The 27,795-nt window shown below is 44.6% G+C and overlaps 1 protein-coding gene across 1 annotated transcript in view; it reads left to right on the forward strand.

Annotated features, from left to right (window-relative positions):
- BRINP1 (BMP/retinoic acid inducible neural specific 1) overlaps nucleotides 1-27,795 on the forward strand; it is a 619,275-nt gene that overhangs the window by 556,301 nt on the left and 35,179 nt on the right. The window contains exon 7 of the mRNA XM_069609661.1: nucleotides 753-975. Coding sequence (XP_069465762.1) covers nucleotides 753-975 — 223 coding nt within the window. The remainder of the gene's footprint in view (nucleotides 1-752; nucleotides 976-27,795) is intronic.

A 27,795-nucleotide genomic window follows, 5' to 3' on the forward strand; every position in this document is an offset into this window, starting at 1 on the left:
GTGAAAACCTTGCTAGGAAGCAACACAATACTAACAATTGAGGGACAACTTACACAGTGAGGCATTGGAAGGGGGTCTTGGACGAGTCCCAGGTCAGCGGCTAAGGATATGTTCCTTAAAGAGCACATCCTTGATTTCATTACTGAAGTGAGGGAGGGAGCCATCCGGATATGCACCTGGATATTGTTCCAGACTGTGGGTTGTGTAGCAAGAGAGTGTCTGCTTATAACACACTGGTGTTTTTTGTTTCACACAGACTGCAAAATATACTTAGCCACATGGTAACAAGTAAACCTTAGATCTGGCGTTTTAGCTTGTAAATTGCCATTCTGCACAATATTGTGTGCACATGAACACTTGTTTGCTCAGTGTCAGGAACGTATTATGTTAAAGTAATGAAAACAAACACAAAATTTAAAGTTTGCAGATCGTGGGTCGAGGGGTTATGAGCGTTTTCCCGACCCCGAAACTCCTTTATTTACACCCTGCAATCAATGTTTCTTCATGTGTAATATCTCCGCCTCCATTACCACCTCTCACTTCATTTCATTTCTCAGTGTTAAAGCCCTGCCATCCTGATACTTTCAGTCTGTCTCTCAAATGCTAGTGTTTAGAGTCTTTCGATGACTATTTTTAGGACACAGCATCTGTTGCTACCTCTGTATTGTCAGTGCTCAGAGGTATCTTTCACACATAGTCAAGAACAACTCTTAGCTGTTAACCCTTTCTTTTGTTTGATGAATTTTCACTAGATGAGTTTAAGTCATTCATGAAACGGTTACCAAACAACCACTTCCTGACCATTGGGAACATCCACCAGCACTGGGGCAATGACTGGGACCTGCAGAACCGCTACAAACTGCTGCAGAGCTCCATGGAGACCCAGCGCCAGAAGATCCAACGGACGGCCCGCAAGCTCTTTGGCCTCAGTGTCCGCTGCAGGCACAACCCCAACCACCAGCTTCCTCGAGAAAGGTAACCAACATCCTTGGTCCCCTAGTTGTATTAATGTTCTAAACACGCTTTTATTAAATTGTTTCAAATAGTTACACATACATTTTTAACTACCATCATTACTAAACAAAACAAAAAATGATATTTCTGGACAAAATCATGTTGTGAACCATGCACCCGAAATAAAAAGGAAACAAAAGGAAAAAGGCGATGAAAGTTACAAATCATGAGAAGAAAAAAAAAAACGTAGTGAATTTAATAGGGTATAGAACAAAATGAGCAAGAGTACTCACATATAGATCAGCTATAAGAATGCAGGTACAGACAAATACATACAATTCAAAGGGGATGGAAACATTGCTACATGCGAAGCCTTTAAAACTAGTCATTTGTACTAAGATGTTAGTGACAGTACAGTCACAGACAAGACTGGATCTTATAGTTTAGTCGGGGCAGTGGGTTAAGGCACAGTGGTTTTGAGTGAGATGGGAGTAGAGGTGGAAACCAAACCGAATTTTCTGAAACTCGATTCCCTTTACCAACCTGTTTATTGAAGGTTTCTCCAGCACATGCTCTTAACAATCTCTATAGGCCCTTTCATTTTAAGTGTCAGTAAGAGTGCTTTCCACGCCAGAAACCATGGCAAAACTAGAAGCTGTAAGGTCTGTGGGGACAAAGGTAAGTTGCACTCAGGGCAGGCTAGTGACCCACACACCCCATGAGAAGTACCTCTATTTGTAATAGAAGGTGCAGAACACCTAATCAACCTACGACACGCCTTTCAATATGATTAGATCATCACGCAGGATCAACAGATAACAAATAAAAATAAAACTTTGTTATCACAGTGTCTCAGGCCCTGAAAAGTTGACCATGAGTGTAATATCTTAAATGTGCCATTTGCATATTGAGTGGAAGTAGAGATGTGTACAACTAGTAGATTATTGTGAACCATCCATCATCAACCAGAGTGACATCAAGGAGACAGTCGCCATTCCTCCTTTCACTTAGGGAAATAGTCGATAACTGACTCCAACAGTATCTTGTATTGTCTGGTTTCGGCTATAGGATATATGAGTAGTCATTAATAATACGCCTGTACACACGTGTTTCTAGGAGTGACAAGACAAGGGAGGGAAGACAGAGGGAGGACACAACAAACAATCTTACTGGGCCTTGTGTCATTTAGATTGTGCAAGTGCAGGGGGCAGAGGAAGAGGAGAAGTGCCAGGGGGAGGGAAGAGGGAAGTGCAATTAGGGCAGCATTGCTCTATGTAAGTGCAGCCAGGGCCGGATGGCTCCGGGTAAGTGCAAGGAGCAGGGGACTGTTGGCTTACAGATACAATCTCTAAGTGTGCGGTAGGCCAAGAGGCAGGGGCTACTAGTCATGGAGGAGCGTGGTGCCCAATGAGATTCTGAGGGTAGCCAGGCAACCAGTCAGTGCAGCAGATAGGTAGGTCAAGAGGGGAGCGGGATAGAGAAAGCAGAAGCGAAAAGGAAGGTATTGAGCTGCTTCCAGAACCTCAGGTAGTCCGGCTCAAGTTTCAGAGGCCCAGGGAGCTATTTCAGTGGGAGGCACCTTCAAGAGGAGCGGGATCTACCACCCACTCTATGCCTGGAGAGCCATCTCACCCTCAAAGAGTTGGAGGGGCTGACCCAAGGACTTGAGAAGGAAGATGTTTAAGAAGAGAGTTGGCTGTAGAGCGGGCCCCGGCCCCAAAACACCCTGTGGACGATGCAGAGGGTCTTCAACTTAATCCTTGCAGCCACCGGGAGCCAGTGGATAGATTTCAGAACTGGAGAGATACACTCACTGGGCTTGAGAGCAAGGACACGTCTTGCAGTCCTGTTCTGCATTAATTGTAGAGGGCAGAGAGTAGGGGAAGGCATATTGAGAAAGAGACTGTTGCAGTAGTCCAGCCTAGAGGGGACCAGCGGTCTGGGGACAGTGAGCTTCTGGAGGAAAGCGAGAAAAGGAAGAATACATCTGATGAGGTGCAGCTGATATTGAGCCTTCTTACCGAGGTCTGTCATGTGAGAAGAGAAGGAGAATGTGGAGTCAAAGATGACATCAGGGTTTTTTTGTCTCAAAGGAAGGAGCAGGAAGAGGGCCCATGGAGGGTGGCCATAGTGAAAGAGGGAAAGCGGAGCAATGGTTCCAATGAGAAGGATCTCAGTCTTACTGGCATTAAGGCAGAGATCATTGGAACTGTACAACTCCTGAATCGCGGATAGTCAGGAATGAGGGAGAGAGGAGAGGAGTCTGAGGAGAGCCTGAAGGAAAGCTGAGTGTCATCCACATAACACTGAAAGTTAGAGGAGAAGGTAGAGATGAGGTGTGCCAAAGGGGCAGAGTAGACTTTGAAAAGCCAGGGTGAGAGGTTAGAGCCCATGGGAACACCACATGTGGAGCAAGAGGTGGTGGAGAGAAAGGACCCACGTTGGACCTGGGAGGTTGGTCCAGGAGGAAGGAGGTCTACCAAACCAGGGCCTGATCCGTGATGACCAGGTTCTCATGGAGACGGTTGTTCAGGATGGCATGATTGACCGTGTCGAAAGCAGAGGAACAATCGAGGAGGATGAGGACAGAAGGAAGGCTAGAATCAAGATTAGTGAGCAAATCTTCACAGGTGTTCAGGAGAGCAGTTTCCATACCTCTGGCTGCTCTGAAGCCAGACTCATGGTCATGAAGACAACCAACATATGCAGTGTGGAGAGTTGGTTGGGATATGACCAGCTTTTCCAGGACTTTGCCCAGGAAAGGAGTGATGGAGATAGAACAGTAGTTTGCCAGACAGGACGCATGAGCAGAAGGCCTTTTCAGGAGGGGGTACACAAGGGAGTGCTTTAGGGTAAAGGGGAAAGTTCCAGTGGCAAAAGAGTGATTGCAGAAATCGTCCAAGGCTGGAGAAAGGTTGTCAATGTGGTCCTTGATTGTTTTGGAGGAGCAGTGGACCAACTGCTTGGACGACACTTTCAAAGTTCGGACTTGTCTAGAAACATTGTCAGAGGTGGACGGAGAGAAAGGAGGAGGAGAGGGAGAGGCAGGCAGAGGGGGGACAAGAGAGGTAGAGGGAGAGGAAGAGTAGAGAGCGGACAGGATGTCTAGAGTTTTAGTGGTGAAGTGAGAAGCCAGAGCTGTGCCGAGGGGCTGAGAGGGAACAGGAGAGGTGGAAACTGCAGACAGATTGGCCAGCTCCTTGCAGATTCTGAAGTTTTTGGCCATGTTGTTAAAGGCTGCAGAGAGGCAGACTTGGATGTGGGCTCCCTTCTTGGACAGGAGAGAGTTGGTTTTGCCTTTGGAGCAGACAGCAGGACAGTTTATCAGAGTATGTACCCAATCCCCTCCACTTCCCCTCAGCCACCCCACACTTGTATTTCAGGGTGGCAAGGTCAGAATCATACAAAGAGTTGCACTTGGAGGTAGGTTTCAGGCGGATTCTCATGACAGGGGCAAGGACATCCAGCGTGTAAGAGATAGAAAGATTCAGGTTAGAGAGGGTTCTGTCAGAGTGTGAGTCAGCCGCAGGCAAAGGAGGAACAGAGAAGGTAATGGCAAAGGCCTCCACTGACACACACTTTATAGGCCAGATTACCAAGAAGGTAGGTGGCAGTGCTGGGGTTAGCTTCACCTGGGGGATAGATAGCTCCAAGTGTGAGGAGAGCAGAACGTGGTCAGTCCAAGAGAGAGGAGTGGTGAGAAGGTTTTTGAGGGGGATGTCTAAGGAGATGAGAACATCCAAGGTGTGCCCGGCAGAGTTTCTCGGGCTAGGCGGTAGAATGGAAAGAGAGAAAGAGTGTCACAGAGATTGCAGAAGAGTTCCAAAGAGAGATTAGAAGCATCCAGGTGGATGTTGAGGTCTCAGAGGAGGAGAAGATGAGAAGTAGAGGCAAGGAGAGAAGAGGAGAGGTTAAACCACTCTTAGAGGAAGAAGGAGACCTGGCCAGGTGGCCTGTAAATAGTGGCTAGAGTCAGAGAGAGGCCAGGAGAGATAGAGAGCCTGCACACCAGGAATTCAATGGAGGAGTAAACTTACATAGGAATGACAGAAGCAGGGACCCACTCCAGAAAGATCAGAGCTACTCCACCTCCAGGACAGTTGGTTCTGGGTTCACACAGGCTCTTGTAGCCATCAGAGATGAGAGTGTCAAAACCTGTGACAAAGCCAGCCATGAACCATGTCTCGGTGAGAGCGAAAACATCTAGGTCCAATTCTGCAAGGAGGTGGCAGATGTCAGAGGAGTGTTTGACAGCAGAGAGAGAGATTTGAGAGTAGCGATGTGGAGCAGGTTGCCACATTTGCAAGACTTCCATGGAGGGCTACAGGATTGAGGTACGCCCTGCGGAGGTGATAGATGGCCCAAAAGTGTGGAGAGGAGGAAGAAGGAGAAGGAATAGTTTACAGAGGGGATGAGGAGGGTGCCAGTGAGGTGGCAGAAGAAGGAAGTGGTGGAGATATCAGAGAGGTATTAGTAGGAGTAGCAGGAGAAGGAAGGAAGTTGATAAGACGCAGGAGATGCCTATCAAAAAGGAGGTGTTTGTGCTGAGGGCCCTGCACCAAGATGGTGCCATTCAGATAGACATAATGGTCTTGGAAGAATGGATATGAGTGTATCAGTAACAAATATGGAGAATCAGAGGTGAAAAGAGGACAGCAATCATACTTTCACAATTGTATTTGGAAGATGCCTACCAACAGCTGTGATACCAGTTCTCTCCATTCACAAGTCAACCAGTCTGCACATAAACAGTCTTTCATATTGAGTTTGGTTCCTTTTGTTTGTAGTTAATGTCAATTACAAATAATGCACACTTCTGTAGAATTCTGGCTTCAGGCTGTGTATCTGTCAATATGGCCTGCCTCAAATCCTCCCAAACAATTGTGTCCCTACACCCCCCCTTCAATTTGTTTACTCCTGCCCGTTACCTCCTGGTTCTTTAAGCATGCAATATCTGTCTATGGCATGGTATAAAATGATTAAATAATTACTCTATTTGTGGTAAATGACACTACCCACATGTCACTGACTGCCTGTGGGTACACTTTATTGCCTTCTTCTTGTCCCTAAAGGATTTCACACTCATTGGACACAGGGAAGGGACATCTTTTCCATGTGATCACATTTTAAGAATTGGAAGAATCTATGGGCGATCTTCATGTCAACCCACTTAACAATTGGTCAATAATGTAGAGCTAAAGCTATGAGGAGACAGAGATAAGCACTGTGAAATTACACACTACGTCCACTGTCTCTAAATGTGTGACAGTATGGGACCGGGATATTGAAATTAAGAAGATTTATGGATGAGCCACCTTCACTTGCACATTTCTTCAAGCAAGCTGTCTGCATACATCACTGAAACATACCTGCTGATCTATTCAAGGGAGTAAGATCAAAGATTTGATTGTGGATGGGGTAGTTTATTTTTATTTATTTATTCATTATTTATTTACATTTTTAAAGCACTCACACAGCCCACAGGCATCGAGGCGCTGTTACAGGAATTGTTGCATTTTTCTTTTGTCTTAGTTGCGTATTTATAACGCGCTTAAACACCCAGAGGTTTGTAAGTGTGGACCCGGGGATCGAACCTGTGTTGCTTCGTGTCATCTTGCTTCCAAGGCACACATGTTGTTGCTGAGCTATCCTCCCGGGACATGGGATTATTTAGAGGTGGACATATATAATAATGTGTATATGCACCACCGACATTTATTTATTTATTTATTTATTTATTTATTTATTTATTTAAATTTGTATAGCGCGCAAGCAGCCCAGGGGCATTGAGGCGCTGTTACTTGCATGAGCTTAGTTACAGGCATGGTATCAGTAAATGGCATATTACAGATAGGTACAAGCATGGTTATCATTACCGCTTATGCGGTTGGTCAATACAACTTAAGCAGTGGGTCCTATGGTTGGTATTCATGTTGCTGCGAAGGACCTTATGAGAAGAGGGTGGTTTTCATTGCTTTGCGGAAGGCGAGGAGGGAGGGCTCACTGCGGATGGTGGGAGGTAGGGCATTCCAGTGAGTGGGTGCGAGATAAGGGAAGCTGGATCCACCTGCTCTGGATCTTTTTACTAGTGGCACAGCGAGCATGTTGGTGTAGGGTGATCTTGTTGGTCCTGTAGAGGCGACGGAGTGGATTCTTTGTGAGAGGTAGTCGGGGGCAGTGAGATGGATGCATTTGTGTGTCAGTGTGAGCGCTTTGAAAATTATTCTCTCCTTTATTGGGAGCCAGTGGGCTAGTTTTCTGGCTTCCGAGATGTGGTCCCTTTTGGCAATACCTTGGGCTGCTCGGAGAGCACTATTCTGGATGACTTGTAGCCTCTCCAAGTTTCTTTTTGAAGTTCCTAGGAAGAGTACGTTGCAATAGTCTAGCCTGGAGCCGGTGATGGCAATTCTCTTTGGAGAGGAAAGGCCTGACTGCGTTGATCAGTTTAGCATGATATGCGGCTGAGGAGGCAATGGCGTTGACTTGTCTGTCCATGGAAAGGTTAGAGTCTAGATAGACTCCAAGAGTTTTGACTGAGTCTGAAACAGGTATTTTGATGGTGTCGATGGTGAAGTGACTGAATTGGGAGTCAAGTTTTTTTAGCGTTTTGGGGGAACCTACCAGTAGGAGTTCTGTCTTGTCAGAGTTGAGGCATAGTCCATTGTCTGCCATCCAGGCTTGGATGGTGTTGTAGAGGTTGTTAAGGGTCATGGAGTCAGTGTCGTAGTTGCCTGTGAGGGTAAGGAGGATCTGGGTATCGTCCGCGTAGTTAGTGTAGGATATACCCATAGCGTCGAGGATGAGGAAGAGGGGTTGTGTGAAGATGTTGTAGAGTGTGGGGGAGAGGCATGAGCCTTGGGGCACGCCAAAGAGTATGATAGTGGGTGAGGCAGAGGCTAAGTCAGAGAATACTTGCATGGTTCTGTCTTGTAGGAAGGAGGTGATCCATGCTGTGGCGTCAGGGGAGAACTTGGCAGTGGAGGAGAGATGATGGCATAGGACGTCATGATCTACGAGATGGAACGCTGCAGATAAGTCAAGGAGTAAGAGAAGAGCTGGTTTGCCCATGTCTCTGGCATCGTCCATTTGGTTTTTCAGGTCAAGTAAGGCGGTTTCAGTCCCATGTCTCGGGCGGAAGCCAGATTGGCGGAGTCCCAGGAGTTTGTTTTCTTCGATGAAGTGCTGAACCTGCAGATAGGCTGCTTTGTCCAGTATTTTGAGGAGGAAAGGGACAGTGGTGATGGGTCTATAGTTGTTGGGGGAGGTGGGATTGAGAGTTGTTTTTTTTAAGAGGGGGCGGACCCATGCTTCCTTAGGGAGGTGGGGAATTTCCCTGTTGCGAAGGAGGCATTAACAAATGCTGTCAGGAAGGGAGCAAGCGCTTCAGTGCAGTCCTTGATGAGAGTGGCTGGGCAGGCATCACCTTTACAGTTGGATGGTTTGATGTTCTTCATTATGTTAATGATGTCCTTTTCCTGTATGGATTTGAAGGAGAAGGGTTGGGGAGGGTCTTGGGCTGGTGGTGGGACAGAGATATGAGTATTGGGCAGGGCTTGTTTGGTAGCTAGTATTTTGCTTTGGAGGCGGCTCAGTTTTGTTAGCATTGCCGTTTGAATTTCGTCGCACCAGGCTTTGTCTTTGGTGAAGTTCTGGGGGGTGGGAGTAGGAGTCTCTAGCTCCCTAAAAATTGCAAAGATTTCTTTTGTGCTGGATTGGGCTTCCGAAAAATTCTGGATTCAAAAGATTTGGATTTTGCCCGGGTGATAGCTTTTTTGTACTCCGTAGAGCAGGCTTTAAATATCAGCTTGTCTTTGTCAGTGTGGGACGTTTGCCACTGAGTAAGTGCTGCCTTTTTCTCGTTTCGGAGTGCGAGCAAGTCTGGGGTGAACCAGGAGTTAGAGTGGGTGGTGGGTTTGTATTTACGGGGTTTTAGTGGGGCAATGGAGTTGATAGCTGCTTTGATGGCAACATCGTAGGTTGATGCGAGAGTTTCTGGGTCCGTGGAAAAAGGTGGTCTGAAGGCTGGGCCTTGGAGGAAGGGCAGTAGTCTTTCCTTAGTGAGCGGGTGGGAGCTTCTTGTGAGGCAGGGTGGTAGGGGTTGGGCTGGCGGGGTACAGGAGCTGGTGGTGAGGATGTTAAATGTGATGATATGGTGGTCAGACCATGGGGTAGGAGTGTTTCAAGTGATGATGAGTGGGCAGTTGTGCTGAGCAATCCAGTCGAGTGTTCTGCCCTGAGTATGCGTTGGGCTAAAGATGGTGTTCTTATAGCCTAGTGTTGTTAGGGCTGAGTCAAGGGATTTGGCTGCTGGGTCCTTTTTATCCTGGAGGCCTAGGTTGATGTCCCCAAGGAGAATGGCTTTCGAGTGTTTTTTGAGGTTGTCAGATAGAAGATGGATGAGGGAGGCTTGGAAGTCTCCTACTGGGCCAGGAGGGCGATAGACAATATGAGCGGCAATGGTACAGATGGGGGAGAGGATAATTTTGACTTGGAGGTAGTTGTTGTTGTTATGTAAGGATTTTTCTACCTTTCTAATACTATAGCAGTCCTTAGCGATGATTGCGACACCTCCACCTTTAGAGGGGCGATCTTGTCTGGTGATGGAGTAGCCACAAGGGAGTGGCAGGGAGAGCGCAGGGCCAGAGGCCTCATGTACCCAGGTTTCTGATATCATGAGCAGGTCAAGGTCATGGGTGGTTATGAGGTCGTGGATGTCTAGAGCGTGGGCGCTGATGGATCTAGCATTGATCATGGCGCATTTGAGGTGGGGTTCTGTGACGGCTAGGGAGGGGTCTGTGGGAGGAGAGGGTGAGGTGGTGGGCATGGTCTGTGTGGAGCTGGGGGCTCCGGTGGTGTCGTGGTGGGGGGCAGTAGAGGAATTGGATATCACACTTTTAGCACTGGGGGGCGCAGTTTCAGTGGTGGTGGGCATAGGTGAGATCACATTTGGCACGATAGCATTCACAATGGGGGTAGAAGAATTGCACATCACACATTTTGCACTGGGGGCGCAGTTTTAGAGGTGCTGGGCAGAGGTGAGATCACATTTGGCACAATAGCATTCATAATGGGGGTAGAAGAATTGCATATCACACATTTTGCACTGGGGGGCGCAGTTTCAGTGGTGGTGGGCATAGGTGAGATCACATTTGGCACAATAGCATTCACAATGGGGGTAGAAGAATTGCACATCACACATTTTGCACTGGGGGCGCAGTTTTAGAGGTGCTGGGCACAGGTGAGATCACATTTGGCACAATAGCATTCACAGTGGGGGTAGAAGAATTGCATATCACACATTTTGCACTGGGGGGCGCAGTTTTAGAGGTGCTGGGCACAGGTGAGATCACATTTGGCACAATAGCATTCACAATGGGGGTAGAAGAATTGCATATCACACATTTTGCGCTGGGGGGCGCAGTTTCAGTGGTGGTGGGCATAGGTGAGATCACATTTGGCACAATAGCATTCACAATGGGGGTAGAAGAATTGCATATCACACATTTTGCACTGGGGGGTGCAGTTTTAGTGGTGGTGGGCATAGGTGAGATCACATTTGGCACAATAGCATTCACAATGGGGGTAGAAGAATTGCACATCACACATTTTGCACTGGGGGCGCAGTTTTAGAGGTGGTGGGCACAAATGGGGAGAAATTGCGGGTAGAGGTGGTACAATTAGGGGTGGGGTGGAGTGTATCATTTGCTATTGTATTGGGGGTAATTGTGAAGGTTTTTGGCTTTGTGGTTAACCGTCTGAGTATGGCCAAGTAGGTGGGTGGGGTGGGTTGCGAGATACGGGAGCATAGCCGCGCGTTGCGGATGTTTGTGGGAAGGGGATTGGAGCTGATGGTGGGCTCTATAGTGCGAGCACGTAGTCTGGAGCTCCTGGTGGACAAGTCTTGGTGTAGGAGGAGGTGGCAGTGGGCAAGCTCCTTACCTCTGTGACGTTGCATAGTATTGTGGCAAATGGCAGACGAGCAGCGAAGAGCTGCAAAGAGGAGTGCAGGCCTTGTCCTCTGGCCTTCTCCGCGCGGCTTCGCCTGGCGGTGAGCCCCGTCTCCCTTTATGGTGGGGGGGATGGAGCCGGCAGGGCGGGAAGCCGTATCAGGCTGCGGGCTGCGGGCGGGAAGAGGCATGAATTCGGCGGGAACTTCAAAAAATGCTTTTTGAAAAGCATTGGTGTCGGTGATCATGCCTTCCATGGTGGGGGCCTCCGAAATGTGCGCGAGACACGCTGGATCAGCTGGGGCTCCGAAACGAAGATTAGATGCTGCAGACAGCTGATCAAGCTCAGCTGATGGAGGCACTCGCAGAAGAGCTGCAAAGAGGAGTGCAGGCCTTGTCCTCTGGCCTTCTCCTCGCGGCTTCGCCTGGCGGTGAGCCCCGTCTCCCTTTATGGTGGGGGGGTGGAGCCGGCAGGGCACTCTCTTATTGTTCCATATCCTCCTGGTGGGTGAGTGGTTGGGTGAATGGATAGATGAATGGATGAAGGATGGATGGTGTGAACAAAAAAAAAACATCTGGCCTTGTAAAGAGGGGACGAGTATCCTCCTTAGCAGGGTGTGGCAGGTGCAGGTAGGAATCCAGGACTAGCCCCACCCTTAAGGGCAACATTTATTCAAAGGACACCAATTCCCGCCCCCACTCCTACCCAGTAGTATTATGTTTCTGTGCAGTCCGCCTGCAACTCCTGCCATACTTGTAGCATGCATCTGTTTCTTTTAGCGATCCTCCATCTCATCCTTCAGTGCATGAATCTAGATCCAAATCTATGCAATTCTTGAAAGAAAACAAATTTACTGTTGAACCACAACAGTGAGCGCAAGAGGAGAAGCACTCAGAGAAGAAGGGTAGCCACAACATCCATACTAACATGTACTGAAAGCTTCTGGGATCCGAGACGCAGAGAAAAGGGGCATTTTGGTAAAGCCTTATCTAAACACAGCAGGCAAAAGGAGCTTGCAGTGCTGCTGAAATAAACCAGAAAGCCTGCATAACAAACCATACAATGCCTAGATCGTCAGGGACCAAGCAGAGGGACAGACAAACTCTCTTCCATGAGACTTACCACTGGGACAGTGAAAACCAATCCCAAGTACATGAATAGCTACCTTTCCGGGCCACCATTACTACACCATGGCAAAGCCATGCGTAAGATGATGGCAGGGTTTAGGCCGCTACTACGAATGTCCAACTTCACACGCACCCCCCAGATACAGAAATAAGATCCAGATTGGCCAGGGCAATAGGATCGACACCAGGATGGAGGGGAAAACATGTAGGAGGGACAGAAAGCAGGAAGTGTGTGTTTTTAATGTGAGGTCAGACCTGGAGATGGAGGACAAACAAGAGAACTGCAAGTGGGAGGAAAGAGAGGTGGACTGTTAAGTCACATTTTGAAAAAGTGCCATGTACACAAGCAACATTTGTTCCTTCAGTTACAGGATAGACAAGTCAGGTTACAGGTTACAGGACTCATGTACATGAGGACACATCCACTGGCCACCCTCTTTCTAAGCCAGCCTCTCACCAACTGTCATCCAGGGAACCTTCAGCATAGAACATTCAAACACCATGCTACACCCAGGCGTTCATGACATCACATCCACACTGATATTGGTACATAGGAATAAGCTTAGATACACCACATCACCCTCCATATGTGAAATAACAAATGGATACATCAAAAGAGACATACATAACAAATATAGCACTGAGCAAAAATGTACATCCCTTACAGCTTCCATTCCAATTCCACCATCTCATTTTCCATTTAATTTCCACCATATCTCTGTGAGTATAAGTCCAATACAAGACCAACTTCCAACATTATCCTCACACTAAACCATCTCACTTAATCATAGCAGTCAAGCATTAACCCAGAGAGAACAACCTCCACGCACGGCAGACACAAAACATGACTATACCACACATATAACATATTGAAGATTTCACTCAACACAAGAGCAGAAACACCAAACAGTCACCAAGCACAAGTCCCTCAGCTTACAACTTCAATGATGTACTACATCTGAATCACACCCTGGAGTCCAACACCTCTGCAAAAAACTACCAGTATAGTTTCCACCACTTAGCTAACCTAGTTTCCAGCCCCACAAAAAACAAAAACCTAGGCTTCCAACACGATTAACTAACATCCGAAAGTCAGACACTTCCAGACTCACATAGGTGTCCAACACCTCTCCAAATAGGTGTGTCAACACATCTTCCACTTTAACATCAACACTTCCATGCTCACATAGGGGATCAATACCTCTCCAAATAGGTGTCCAACACTTCTCCAAATAGGTGTTTGTGTCTCCAACACCCAACCTCTTCTACCTGAACATGTCAACACATCCACGGTCACATAGGTGTCCACACCTTTTCAAATAGGTGTATTAAACATCTCTTCTACTTGAACATTTCAACAATTAATTCTCACAGAGGTGTCCATAATCACTCCAAATAGGTGTCCAACACCGCTTCTGCAAATGTGATGATAGGCGTCCAACATCTCAAAATGCTAAATGCACCACAAAGCATCGTAGGTGTTCCTACAGCACATATTATAATTTCCAACTCAAAATGCAAGAAATGGTCATTGAAAACAGGACTATTGTAGGAATGTACAACTAGCACTTAAGAAGTCCATGCCCTATGCCTAACATATGCAATATGTGATTGTTCCTGTGGCGATACAAATAAAGCTACCAATGAATGTGACCTAAGCAAAATGAATGGAGCCTGTTAAAAATGCACTTCTGCTTCTTAAGATTTTCTACACAGAGGCCACAACATGAATAATATACACACCAGATACCACCCATCCAAAAGGTATCTACAAAACCTCTAACTACAAAATTAACAATTTAACTACATAATAGTCCTGGAATTCCCCACAATGTTCACACTCGAAGGCCCGTAGATTTGCATAATACATACTCCTCCTTGCCACGTAGTACTGCAATCGCAAATGTCAAATAAATCACTTGGCCCCACAGTACCTGTAAGTATCTTTTTACATGATGTTCCTTTCCTGTAACCTGTAAGTTTCTTCCACAACTATGTAACCTACGCCATGATACCTCTGGGTTTGGGCATATAATCAAATGCAATACATAAATAAATAAAGGAATGCACCATCCCTATATTTTCCAGGTTCCTCTATGACACACCGTGAAGCCCGTGCCCCTGTGCACTATATAAACAAATCCAAAATCCATAAGTCATTCCCCCTTACACAGGTTCCATTCTGATCCAAGAGCCTGGGAGCTTGCCACAAACCACAGTCCTCACCTGAGATCTTGCACCCATGGGGCCACTGACAAGCTACACACCAGTGTCCTTTCCTCACTTCCATGCATGAGCATTCACGTTGCCTGGAGCCTGGACAGCCCATTTTCCTCAGAACACAGAGTGCCGCTGCAGCAGCTCAGCATTCCAAAGTATCAAGTAGAACATACTCTGTGGGATGCACTCCCGAAGTCCAGTGATGACATCAGCATCTTGCTTCTCACTCTGCAGTGAGTGGAGCTCCACAGCTTTACCTGGCTCACTTGATTCACTGCCAGACAGGTTGATACCACAATTGCCTCCTTGATGCGCAAAGCTATGTCAGCACCAAAAGCTGGCCGGCCCATGGCAAAATCCTCTAAAACAGATGCTGTCTTGCACTACCGGTCCTCTTCCAGTGCCAGAGGGAACACTGCTGCAATGCTCTCTACATCCTGTGGTGACCCGACCTTGCTTGTTGCCTCCAGCTGCCGCCTAGGTCCAGCAATGACATAGCTCTCCAGCTCCTCAGCATTCCCACAGTGGTCAACTACTTGGGGATTCTGTTGAGGAGGAATTAGCACCTACCTGCACCCAGCAAGCTCTTTACAATAAGGCAAGACTTCTGTTGACTGTTTTCTAAGCACTATAGCACTGAGAAAGCCTTTTTCATGCAAATATAATCACATGCAGACATTGGTGGCCACTAAAGGAAAATAGTTAGTATATAAATATAAGGTGTAACCATTAGCTGAATTAATTTGTAAATGCTAAAATGTATGCAGTTCTTAGCACGGTAAAGAGCAGAATGCTCTATGCCAAAAGGAATGCGGCCTGGGCTAAAAATGGACTACAGACATTGCCATACTGTTCAGCTACCTCAGGCAGAGCACACAAAATGGCTGAGCAGCTGTTTCCTGTCCATCAAAAACCCATGCAGGCTAAAAGGCTCAATGCACACAATGCAACATTATGTAAAAACAAGGTTTTTAAGGAGAATTACCGGACCGGATAAAATATGAGTAAATTGAGTGAAGTGTGGAGAGTATGGCAGGAAGGTGTGTTTATATATACATGTTCATAATGTAGCAAACTGATGATAAACAGGAGCTACAATGTATTCTTGCATAGCTAGCAATATGCTAAGTAGTTTGTCTCAAACTGAAACCCAGCCATGCAGGAAGGAAATCTGCAGCATCCCTTGTAAGGGAAGAATGACAGTTTTGGAAGAGCCATGCCAGGATCCAGTGACCAAGTCAAACTGTATATAACTCTCGTACTTGCCACCAGTCTGCAGGAGCCAGCCACGGAAGAGGGACAGAATGCTGTTTGGGGAGCAGAATTCTTGGCCCCCCATCCTCATTTCTGTACAGATTAAACTTGTTATCCTTGCAAGATAAAGACTCTTGGCCTTAATTCCATAGAGGGGTGAACTTTAATCTGGTACGAGTGTGATTATGGGTACCTGTATACTTGAGGAGATACCTTTCAGTGGTGGCCTTTGGCGTGATCTTAGTTTTGCCCTGTACTTTGGGGAATCCAAGGCCAAACAGCCACGCCCATCTATAGTGATTGGTCCCCTAAATCAAAAAAACACGTTTTCTGAGCGGTTTTTTAGAAGCCATTTTAAAAGAAATCCTCTCCGCTCAATGAAGCAGGGCGTGGCTCCAGAAAGACAGGCCAGCATGAGACTTCGTAACGGAGGAAAACTCAAGTGAAGCACGCCCATGTGAGTATACTCTTGCAAGTAATAACCACATGGAAATATGTATGTATGATATGGTGATGTGAATGATACTTTGGTGATGTATTATGGAATAGGACTTTTTGGTGATGTATTATGGAATAGGACTTTTTGGTGATGTATTATGGAATAGGACTTTAGGTGATGTATTATGGAATAGGATTTCAGGTGATGTATTAAGGAGTAGAGTGGGTAGGAGGTGTGTTATGTATTGAAATTGTCCTGTATTTCTGTTTTTCTACTTTTTATAAATGAAAAAGTGATCCTCAGTGTAGAAAAGACTGAGATGGATGGGAACCTCAGCAAATAACATAATGGGAACTAAGTGATCCTCATCATACAGAAAACTGAGATGAAAGGGAGCCCCAGCTTATAAGGGCTGGGAGGTAAGGGATCAATCCTCAGCCATAACAGGTTGAGAAGGTAGTACACACATTATTCTTTTATGACGATAAAAGCAATAGGTGGTATTACAAAGGATATAAAGAAAAACAAAAGTGGCTCGGTATAAGGAATGGGCCTGGAATTTAGTAAATTATTTTTGTATATTTTCTCTTGCTGTCTTTTGTGGTAAAAAAGGAAGGAAGGTGGGTGAGTTGTGGTGTGTGTATGTGTATGTGAAATTAGAGTGGAAAAAGGGTAAGGGTTGGGGGAAAAAGTGGGTTGATCTGTATTGTTGTGTAAAAAGCTGAAGCATGCATAGCGATAGGGTCTAACTGAAGCATTAGGGACAAGTACAACATTATGGAGGAAGAAACTCCAATAAAACACATACATAGGGTTCTGCCACTGTATTGTGACAGAATAAATAAACAATGCATAGTAGAAAGAAAGAAGGGGGGATGTCCTGCTCCTGGCCAGAGCAGGGCTCCTATAACAGAAACATGCTACAAAAAAATGTCACTTTTTGTACCAGAAAAATATAAAGGGAACGAGTCCCAAAAAAAGAAAACTGATTCTAGATCGCTGGCAATTAGTTGGGGATATGGAAGATCAGGAAGGTGAAAAAGAGATCCATTGTAAGGTGATATACCCTGTAACGCTTAAACCTGCAGTAGGGTATACAAACCCATAGACTCCAATGGTAGAGAGAGTGTCAACAGGATGATCAGGATTAGCAACTAGGGGGCGACTCAAGAGCTTTTGCACCTCCATATAACCCTTCCACAAGCACTGATATGCCCGTAGCATCTGTGTACCCAGATGATCCACAGTTGACATAGACAGTGAGTTAAGAGCATTGCGGGAAAGGTTAGTCAGGTTACAAGAACCTGAAGAAGAATCACAAGAAATAAGGGTACTAGTGCAGAAAATAGGAGATTGGAAGCCAGGAGATTTTTTCTTTAGGTTTAACCCTGGAGCAATAAGAAATGTTTGTGTTGCAAAAGATGATGGGAAGAGGGTATGGACAGTCCTGGGACAAGAAGTAGAACAAACAAGGGAAAATGAATGGGAAGTTGAAGGTGATAGAAATAATGAAGAGGCAGGGCAAGAAGGAGATCAAGTAGAGGAGGTGGCTATAAACCCGTCCCTGCCACAAGAGGCAGTGAGGAGGGACAGAACAAGAAATATACCAGATTTAATGGCGATAGTACAAAATCAGAAGAAAAAAGGGGGTAGAAAACAAAATAGATATGCAGATGCCTCTTATACATAAAAGAGTAGGGATAACACAGTATGTGCCATGACCTCAAATGGACAAAAATAATTTGTTTAAAGCTCTCCCCCAGCTTATAGCTGGAGTTAGTAAATGGATCTATGAATATGAAAACAGGGTAGCCTTAGTACAAGGAGATATTAAGAGTTTACTGGTTGCCATAGTTGGGTACCAGGCTGGGGACATATTGGCAAGGGATGGCTACTCTGGGATAAGTCTTGTAGATAATGAACATGATGGAGCAGCCTTTAGTGAGGTATGGGATGCCTTATGAAGGATGTACCAAGATACCCTTGACTTACTTCCTTTAATGGAGTGCACAATGGGTGATGATGAGGACCAGAGTTGAGACAGTACAATTTTTCTATTTTATTGTAAAGATGGGATTACCAAAAGAGGTCTAGAAGGCACTAGATTAAATTGTGGGAATTGAAGCCAAAGGGTGGGCAGAGATACAAAGTAAAATTGTCCACCATTGTAAGAGAATCAAGGAGCGGCACAGGGAGACAGCCCAGAAGTGGCAAACGGACGAGGCAAAACTAGTGGAAAAGAAACTAAATAAGGTTGTTGTCCAAACAGCAGTGATGGAACCGGCTCAGGGGGAAAGGACAGGAGACACTCAACAAATTGGGAATGCCACAATTGCTGCACTATGGAGCGAAGGAGGACAGGGACAATGGGTTGGTGGGGACAGTACCCCAACCCACACTGCAGTATGAAGGAGCACCAAGGGGAAGAGGGGGATTTCGAGGAGCAAGAGCAGGAGGCTATGGGAGAATAAGGCCCTGGGGAGGAGGAATGGGAACATCACAGTGCTGGTATTGCTGGAAATGTGGGCATTTTGCAAGGAAATACAGGATCAGGCCTGGGATGAGATTAAATTATGGGCCATCACCTCCAGGGCAGGGAGTCCAAGGGCCTCAAGGAATTGGAATTAGAGTGATGGGGTCAAAATCAGTTCCCTTATGGGATTGACAGGCAAGGCGATGTGGGCAACAGCTACAGCAGGGTGAGGGAACAGAGTTTAACAGGATGGCAGGAGGAACAGGCACCCCATTCCAAGGAGTTACAATGACATTACAATGACAGGGTGGCCTTTTTTCATTCCCCGGGACCAATACATATTCTGATTAGGCCGCCCAAAGAGCACTTGCATGTCCAATCCTATTAACAACTGCACACCATGAAGAGGAGCCCTTGGAGGTAGAGGACATGGGAAACAGGCAATTTATATTTATGGTAGATTAAGGTGCAACTAAATCATGCTTCTTGGAGGGGAACTTTCCATTATCAGGTACAACTCTTTACACACAGGGATTCTCAGGGGCTATTTCTACGCTTCCATACACTGGGAAGCTGGCTATAAAAGTGGGAGGGGAGGTAGTATGAGCTCCCTTGTTACATTCAGAGAGTTCCCCTTTGAACTTGTTGTGTAGGGATCGGCTCAGTAAACTAAACATAACTATATTATTCACAGATCAAGGGTTAGTGTGTTCCACTCCAGGGATGTGTGTAGTTCGAGCAATGGTAATAATCAATGCAATGGAAAAGGAGTCAGTAGTAGTCCATGGTGTTCCTGGGGTCCTGGATATACTTCTCTTTGGTATTAGTAAAAGTTGTGCCTCAAATTGCGATAAAGTGTTGGTGAGTGCCCACAGATTTTAGTTCCAACCCATGGTCCCACACGAGTTGGTGGCAGGAACAATGTTGTAATTAGATTTACAAGGACTAGTAGTGTCAGAAAAAAGAGTAGAACTGATTCGAACAGACCAGGATGAGTGTGAGGGGTACACAATGCTATGTATAGATCCGATAGTATAGTTAAAGAAAATGACTGATGAGGAGTTATTTGACGACAGTAAGCAAAGTGGGGAGATTGTTTTGGAAATCTGCATCCCCTGTGATATCATGGTGCAGTATAGGAAGGTAGAGTGCCCCCTGATGGCAGTGGTGACACTTTCTTTATTATTTGAGGCGAACATGCAAATGGTACCAGCACAATTATGGACTGTTAATTTACATGATGATGGGTTACTGAGAGATGTGACCCCAGTGCAGATTACACTGAAGTCAGGTGCTTAGCACAATCATCCAATATCTGGGTGATCGGCTGGTATGTATTGAAAATGAACATCAGTGCAAGATGGATTCTGTTGCATTATTGCAATTGCTGGCTCACAAAGGTTACAAGGCAGATAAAAAGAAGCTATAATACAGCCAACAGGAGGTACTTTACTCGGGATGACTCATTGTTGCAATGGGGAAAAAATATTATCAGATAGGTCAGCAGCAGTACGCACCACCCCTATGCCCAGTACTGTGAAGGAAATGTAGCAGTTTATTGGGCATTATTGTAGGGCATGGATCCTAGACTACGCAGTCTACACAAGGCCACTCTTACAAAGTCTGACGACTTGGAATAGACTGAAGACTTGACTAGACAATTTGAGGACTTAAAAGAAGCTATTTGCACGGCCCCTATTTTAGCAACTTCAGATTATTTATTTCATTTATTTATTTTATTTATTTTCCCACAATGATGAACGGCTTATGCATTGACGGAAGGAGACATATTATATGTTGATGTGTCATAAATAATTGACATGGGGACGTGACGGAGGCACACAGGGGTCGTATTGGCGTGCAGTAAAAGGGGTGAAGGGGGGAATAGTGACCACACGTGTAGAAAGCAAGACCATGGTTTCATACACAGCATTGCCCAGACCATTATTATCTGGGGAACTAATCAGCCCCAGGTTTGAAAGTCCATATGAGGTGGTATTCTGTGCTCCTCTTGTCTATACGTAGGAGTTAGATATTGGGTGCATCTCTCGGATGTCCGAAGACCACCTGAGACAAGCCAAAGCTCAATCAAAATAGTGAGGACATACCTAAAGAAGATGCTTTTTTTTGTTTTTTAAACTGATCCATGCCAGGGTGGTGTGCAGTGGCACACACCTGTTTTTTTTCTTTTTTCTTTCTTTTCTTTTTTTATTTTGTTTTCATTTTTTATTGTTTTTTCTTTTTGTAATCTTTTTTCACTTTTTTGATTTTTCCATTTTTTGAATGTCCAGAGCCTGGTCAGCCCTGGCAGAAAAAGGGTCTCTATCTCGCCCTCCCTCACCGTTTCCCTCTCCCTCTTCTCTCCCTTCTCTCCCTTCTTTCCTCCCTCTCTCTCTCTCTCTCTCTCTCTCTCTCTCTCTCTCTGTCTCTCTCTCTCTCTCACTCTCTTTCTCTCTCTTTTTCTCTTTCATCATTAACCCTGTTAAGTCTCTTTTTTGCCCTGGCCAGGATGCTATCTAGCAGTTATCTTTTGAATAACAGGACTTAGTATCAAGTGCTAAATAATAATGTTGCTTTATGGTCTAAAATGCTATACTGGCTTTTTAAGGAGATCCTGGAGAGTAAAATCTTTCCTCCATCGTGGAAAACTGCAATAATTATACCTTTGTTGAAGGGGGAAACCGATCACATCTGGTGAATTACCGCCCAATCGCCCTCCTGGACATTGAAAGAAAATTATTTATGAAGATCGTGTTTAAAGAACTGGAAAAATTGGTGGAATGTGTGCAAATCCTGTCCAAGTTCCAAATAGGGTTCAGAAGTGGTCTATCCACTTGCCGTGAAAATCATGAGTGAGAACGCCAGGGGTAAGGGAGATCTACAACTGTTTGGGGCATAGGTGTACTTCTCAAAGGCCTTTGATCAGGTCATTAAGGATCGCCTTTGGAATAAACTCATGTTAAGTGACCTCAATTCAGCACTCCAACTAAGTCAATACCGAGTCTGGGATGCCCAAGGGAAGCCCTTAATTATATATTTTTATGACAGTTCATAGATCTGGATGATAACCCATTGTATAATGCCCCTCTCTTTGAATCCCCCTGACCTCACTGTGCCAAGAAGTAGGGTTGTTTTGCAAATTAAAAGATTTATTTGAAAAATTAAACAAGATATATATCACACTTTTATAAATAAATTAATATTTGATAGCACACTTATGAATATGACAGTGATCAACAATGGATAATTTTACATGAGCACACTTTTTTAATTACTTAGGAGTCGGTATAGAAAGGATAAGGTAGATGAGAATACTTTATGGTTTCATGGAAATGCAATGATGAAAAAGAATGCAGCACAGAAATAAACTGAGATGGTTTCTACGAGAGATAATATGATCACTTTTTCTTTTGACAATTCGCTCCCCCCCTATGCAATATAAGGAGATGGAAGGCGAGCACACAATTTTCAGGAATACAATCGAATGCAATACCAATTCAGTTCCCCACTAGCAAGCTTAGAGCAATTGGTATGCTTTTTAAAACACAGGCAAAAATACTTTAAATGTGATTTGCAAAGAAGTGAAAATATGCTAAAAATGATTTTAATTCCCTATAGGAGATTCAGGGTAGGTGATAGCTACTTAAGATTGGTTCAGGTCAACACTATCAGTGATTCATGAGGGATTATCAGGTTGAAAACGGATTTCAGCAGTTGGAAGCAGAAGTCAGCGATTTTGACAGGTGGAGAAATTGAGTCAAATTGCAATTCGCGGCACTTTTTCCGAGTTCGTCTAGCCCGATTATGGAAAAACTATAATGAGTAGGCTTGTTGGAAAGCTGAGGATCTTAGCTTTAAAATGAAAGTTATTACTCGTTCCTAGCACACACGGTTCAAAAGATATGGACGATTTTGTGGAGGTAGATTCTCAGAAATAAAGTAAGATTCAAATGACAAATGACACTTTCACAGGTTCGAAATCACAGAATGGACACACAATTTCTATGCAGTTCTAAATAGGTTGAAATGGTTTGAATTAGATTATTTTAAACTAAGAGATTGGTTTGCACAGCTCTGGCTGGATACTCACTCCTAATTTTGGAAGGAATGGGCCTCGTCACAAATCTGGTCAACAGGTTTAGCTGCAGTTCTCTCTGCTCTGCTGGTCTGGATCTCTGGTTCTGGCAAAAGTCCTGGCACTGCACAGCGGTCTGGTCTCTGGTTTTGGCAAAAGTTCTGGCACTGCACAGCGATCTCGTCTGGTCTGGTCTCTGGTTTGGCAAAAGTTCTTGCACTGCACAGCGGTCTGGTCTGGTCTCTGGTTTGGCAAAAGTTCTTGCACTGCACAGTGGTCTGGCTGGTCTTTGGTTTTCTAAGTTCTGGTCTCTGAATCTGTCTGGATTTGAAGTCTGGAGTCTACCGTCAAAGTGCTTCGCAAGAAAGTGGAAGGTGAATCCATACCTGGGTCTCAGTGGCTCTTTTTATGTCTTTTGAAAGTGGGTGGGAAGGCTGACTTTCTATGCCCAACCCTCTGAGGATCCTGATAGGCTATAGGATTCTCTGTCGCCTGACTGGGGAACTGAATTGTGAGTCATCTGGCATCCTTTTTATGGCATACAGAAAGAACACTCCCCTTGTCACTTTGCACACAAATCTATTTTTGACATAAATGCATATTTATCTATGTACACTTTTTCTAATATTATATGTGCAGTTAACATATTTTCTGTAGCACCAAACCATCCGATTCCTGTGTTTGTAAGATGTCATGTCTTCTTCTGACAGAATTCTACCCTTTTCATCCAGAACACAACCTCTAAACTTTTCCAGAATTTAATCAAATGTGCGCAAGAAATATGGACATCAGATGATGAAGTGTCAGATTTTGAACATACAGACATTTGTAGTAATACCCTATTTTCCGCTACTACCCCACAGAACATTCCACAGAGCCCTAACACCTCTTAAAATGTGCACAGAAAAATCACAGGAATCATGATATTATTGATATAATTTTGACAATTATGTACTATGAATTATCCATCTTTCTAAATTAATGCTCTGGCCCAGAGGGGTGTGGTTTAGGTTCCAAAGCACATGGGGGAATGTCTGTCTGTCCCCGCCTCCAAGCTCGGCTGGCTCACAGAGGCAATGCCCCTCCCATTTCCTTCCGGGAGGAAGCCATTTATGACCCCCTGATTTAGCATTTGCCTGGAGCAAAGGGAAGTTCATTGTTCTGTTTCCCTGCTCCCAGGTACTCCTCCCCTGATTCAATCAGAGAGGTGTGATTTCCTTTTGGTGGGGGCAGAAGAATGCAGCCAGGCCTGTGAATACAGTTGCTGGGAAAGTTTCAACTCCTGTCGGGGGTAGTTGCCGGGCAGAATTCAATCCCTTTAAGCCAGGCTTCAGTCAAATGTCACTTTTGTTCCCATGTTTCTTTCTTCAAATCAAACCTACAATTTTGGACACATGCAGCTAGAACACTGATTCTAAGTTCAAAACTATGACATTTAAACAGTTGCAACCTATGTGACAATCAAAAGCAGGTCACTCATTTATTTTAAACATTTCGATTTTAGTGGCTTTAAATCCCATTTCACTTAAGCTACTGACATCCACAGCTCAGCCAGTTTTGTTCTGAACATTATTTTAGGCTCTTCATCCTTCCAGAGTTGGTATGCACACAAGACTTCCTTCTAGCAGACGTCTGCTGGTGTTCCGTAAGATTTTGGAGATCTTGCAATGTTTGAAATAGGCTTTTTGAGCTTGAATTTCAGAGAAACAAATGTGATTTCAAAGCGCTTTTTTGAGCTAACAGGCACTGCTGTTTTTCCTTTGGCACCAAGTTTCACTCATGGCACTTCTGGCCCATCACGCTCGCACTGTCGGGTGGCAGGTGGCAGGTCAGGCGACCATTTTTGTGTGCGCAAAAACTGTTCGGCTTTCCTGGATTCTAGCGCAAATGTGGGCTTTTCAGCCATCTTGGATTTTCTAAGCCCACAGCACCAAATGTTGTAGCATAATAACTTGAACGTGGGTTGATACACCTGACACTCAGAAATTGGGTATTCCCGAGGGCATCCTTTCAATGCTAATAGAGTTGCATAGGAATATTACCCTGAGAGTAAGACTCGATGAGGATGGCCATCTGTCGGACCCAATCAAGGCAGAGAAAGGTGTTAGACAGGGCTCCCTGGGGGCACCACTCTTTTTCAACTTATTTCTGGCAGATTTAGGGGCTTTTTTGGCATTGTCGGCTCTGGCCAGTCCGGTTATCAATGGGACTAAGATACACTGGCTGGCCTACACCGACAATATCGTCTTGTTGCATGACACAGCGGTGGGGTTGCAGAGTCTCTTCAATAGGTTGGGCGAATATGCCAAGGAGAATGGTATTTCCATAAACCCAGTTAAATCTAAAATAGTTTTCTTCAGGCGGCCGTGCAATAGAGTGGCTTTCTCCCAATTGGTCCTCGAGGAACAGGCGATCCTGAGAGTGCAGGAAGTCGTCTACCTGGGATATATGGTCTATGCGTTCCCCTCAATGTGTAATGTGGAGGCGGATGTGCAGGGTAACATTACTCAGGTATTACCATAAATGAAAAAGGTGTTCTTTAAACATTGTAAATTCTCCCTCTTCCCCCTCATTAAATACTATAGAGGAACAGTGATTCTGATCATCTTGTATGGCTTGGAGGCTAAACTGTTGTAAGAGGATTCAATTAAACACTACAGCTAAGTCAACGCCTAGTCTATAATACTGAATGAAAACCCTTATTGATATACGTTTATGTCCAGTTCATGCGTTCTGGATGACTACCCCTATATAACACCCCTCTCTTAGAATCCTCCTGACCCCACTGAGCCAAGAAGTAGTTCTGTTTTGCAAGTTAAAAGGTTTATTTGATAATTTAAACGATAGATATATATATCACACTTTATAATAAATTAATAATTGAATAGCACACTTAATCTGATATGATAAAGATTAACAACGGAGAATCTGGCACCAACACGCTTCTCTATAATCAATAAGGAGTTGACATGAAATGGATAAGGTAGCACACTGGTAAATAGGAACAAAAGAAGAAGGTGGTAAAGAATGCTTTATGTAAGCTCAGGTGGATGCAATATTCAATGAATGCAGTACAGAAAATACTCAATATGACTTCAACCAAACCATGTAATCACTTTTCTCTGGCAATCCCCTCCCCCCCTTGATACAATGCAAGGAAATGGAAGGAAGCACACAGTTCTCAGAAATGCAATCAACTGTAATTCAGTTCACCCCAGCAAGCTTTAGACAACAGAAGTTTAAAACACAACCCAAAATGCTTCTATATGTGCTGGCAATGGAGTGAAAAATATGCTAAAATGCTTTTAATTCCCTGTAGAGGTTCAGGGTGAGTGGTATCTAGTTAATATTAGTCCAGGCCCACACTAGCAAAGATTCAGGGATAATTAGCAGGTTAAACGAATTTCTGGCAAATGGAAGGCAAGCAGCAGCAGCTTTTTACACGTGAAGAAATTGCAAATCGCGGTAAAATTCGCGAATGCGTGTTCCGCGATTGCGGTAAAATTATAGGGGGTAGGAATGCGATTCTAGGTTCGTAGGAAAGTCACGATTCTAAGCTTTCAGATGAAAGTTATTGCAAGTCTCTAAGACAAACGGTCGCGGAGATATGAGCGATTTTGTGAAGGTCGTTTTTCAGATTTGAAATTTTAAAAGCTCAAAATGCCAAGTGACAGATTTTACTAGAAATGACAAGTGACAGCTTTGCAAATGACAGGTGACAGTTAGGAGGCAGTTCTACTTAGATTAAAATAGCTTGGATTATATTATTTTAACTAAGAGATTGGTTCTGCACAGTTTTCTAGGTACTCACACTATATTCTTGAATGAAATGGGCCTCGCCATGGATCTGGTCAGGTTTTAAACTCGCCTCTGGTCTCTGCACTTCACAGTGATCTGGGTCAGCTCTCTCTGGTTCTCTGGTCTGGGTCTCTAGTTCTGGATAGATTGAAGTCTCTAGTTTGGCTCTCTGGAGGTTTGATGGAGGTAAAGTATGGATTTTTCCGGCAGAGCTTCCAGCGGCAGATGGATTTGAAAAGTCCCTATCTGTCCTGTCTCTCTGTTTTTATGTGTTTTTATGTGGGTGTGTTCTAGCATCACTGACCCTACCTCTCTCTCAGCTTCTAATTGGTCAAACTTCCATTTCTCACTTGATTGGGGAAGGAACTGTGAGTCAGAGTGATGTCATCCATTTATGATCTCTTGAAAAACCTCCCCTGTCAACTGTGCACCCAAATCTATATATGATCAAAATCCATATTTCACAGTTACACAGTTGTTTGAAATTACATATACATGGTGTGGCTGAATTTAGCCATGTCTCTGTCCAAATCTGCTGTTTCTAAGAGCTTGCATTCAGAAATGGCACATAATTGACTTTTTAACTGATTTTTCAATTTCTGACATTGACCCAACTTTACATACATGTGCGCAGGGAGTATGGACATTAACTGATGAAGTTTCATATTTTTAACATGCATACATTTAGAGTAATATCCACTTTTCCGCTAACACCCCCCTGAACATACCACCGGTTCTAAAAACCTCTTAAACTGTGGGCAGAAAAATCACAAGAATTATGGTATCATTTATAAAATTTTCACATGTCCGCACCATGAGTTATTCATCTTTTTCTAAACAATATTCTGGCTACAAAGGGGTGTGGTTTCCCAGGTCACATGGTGGAAATACTGGTTTATCCAGTTCTGCCAAGCCAGCTTGCTCTCACAGGCAGTGCCCCTCCCAGCTTCTGCCAAGAGGAAGCTACATTTTACGACCACTGTAATAAAACCTTTGCCTGAGTCAAGACAGGCTTTGTTCAGAGCTCCTGTATTCTGTGGGGCTCCCCTTAATTCAATTATCAGAGAGATGGCATATCCTTAGTGTCGCCAGCAAACGGGCAGCTAGGCCTGGGAACACAGCTGTGACTCAAGTTTCACTCCTGATGGGGGTAGTTGCCAGGCAGAATTCAGTTCCTTAAGCCATTTTTTTAGCTACATGTCATTTCTGTTCCCCAGTTTCTGCATTCAAATAAAACTAAACATTTTTACATATGCAGCTAGAATGCTGATTCTAAGTTCAAAACTATGACATTTAAACAATTGCAACCTATGTGACACTCAAAGTAGGTCACTCATTTCTCTTAAACCTTGAGATTTTTAATGTCTTTCAGTCCAAATTTACTTAAACTGCTGAAATCCCCAGCTCAGCCAGTCTTGTTATAAACCTTCAAGTCACTTCAGAATATAACTTTACATTGGATCCACCTCTTAAAATGTCTTTCTTTGGCATGTTTTGGGTTCATTTA

The sequence above is a fragment of the Ambystoma mexicanum genome, chromosome 8, assembly GCF_040938575.1.
Source record: "Ambystoma mexicanum isolate Mex_15411 chromosome 8, UKY_AmexF1_1, whole genome shotgun sequence".
Classification (NCBI taxonomy): Eukaryota; Metazoa; Chordata; class Amphibia; order Caudata; family Ambystomatidae; genus Ambystoma; species Ambystoma mexicanum.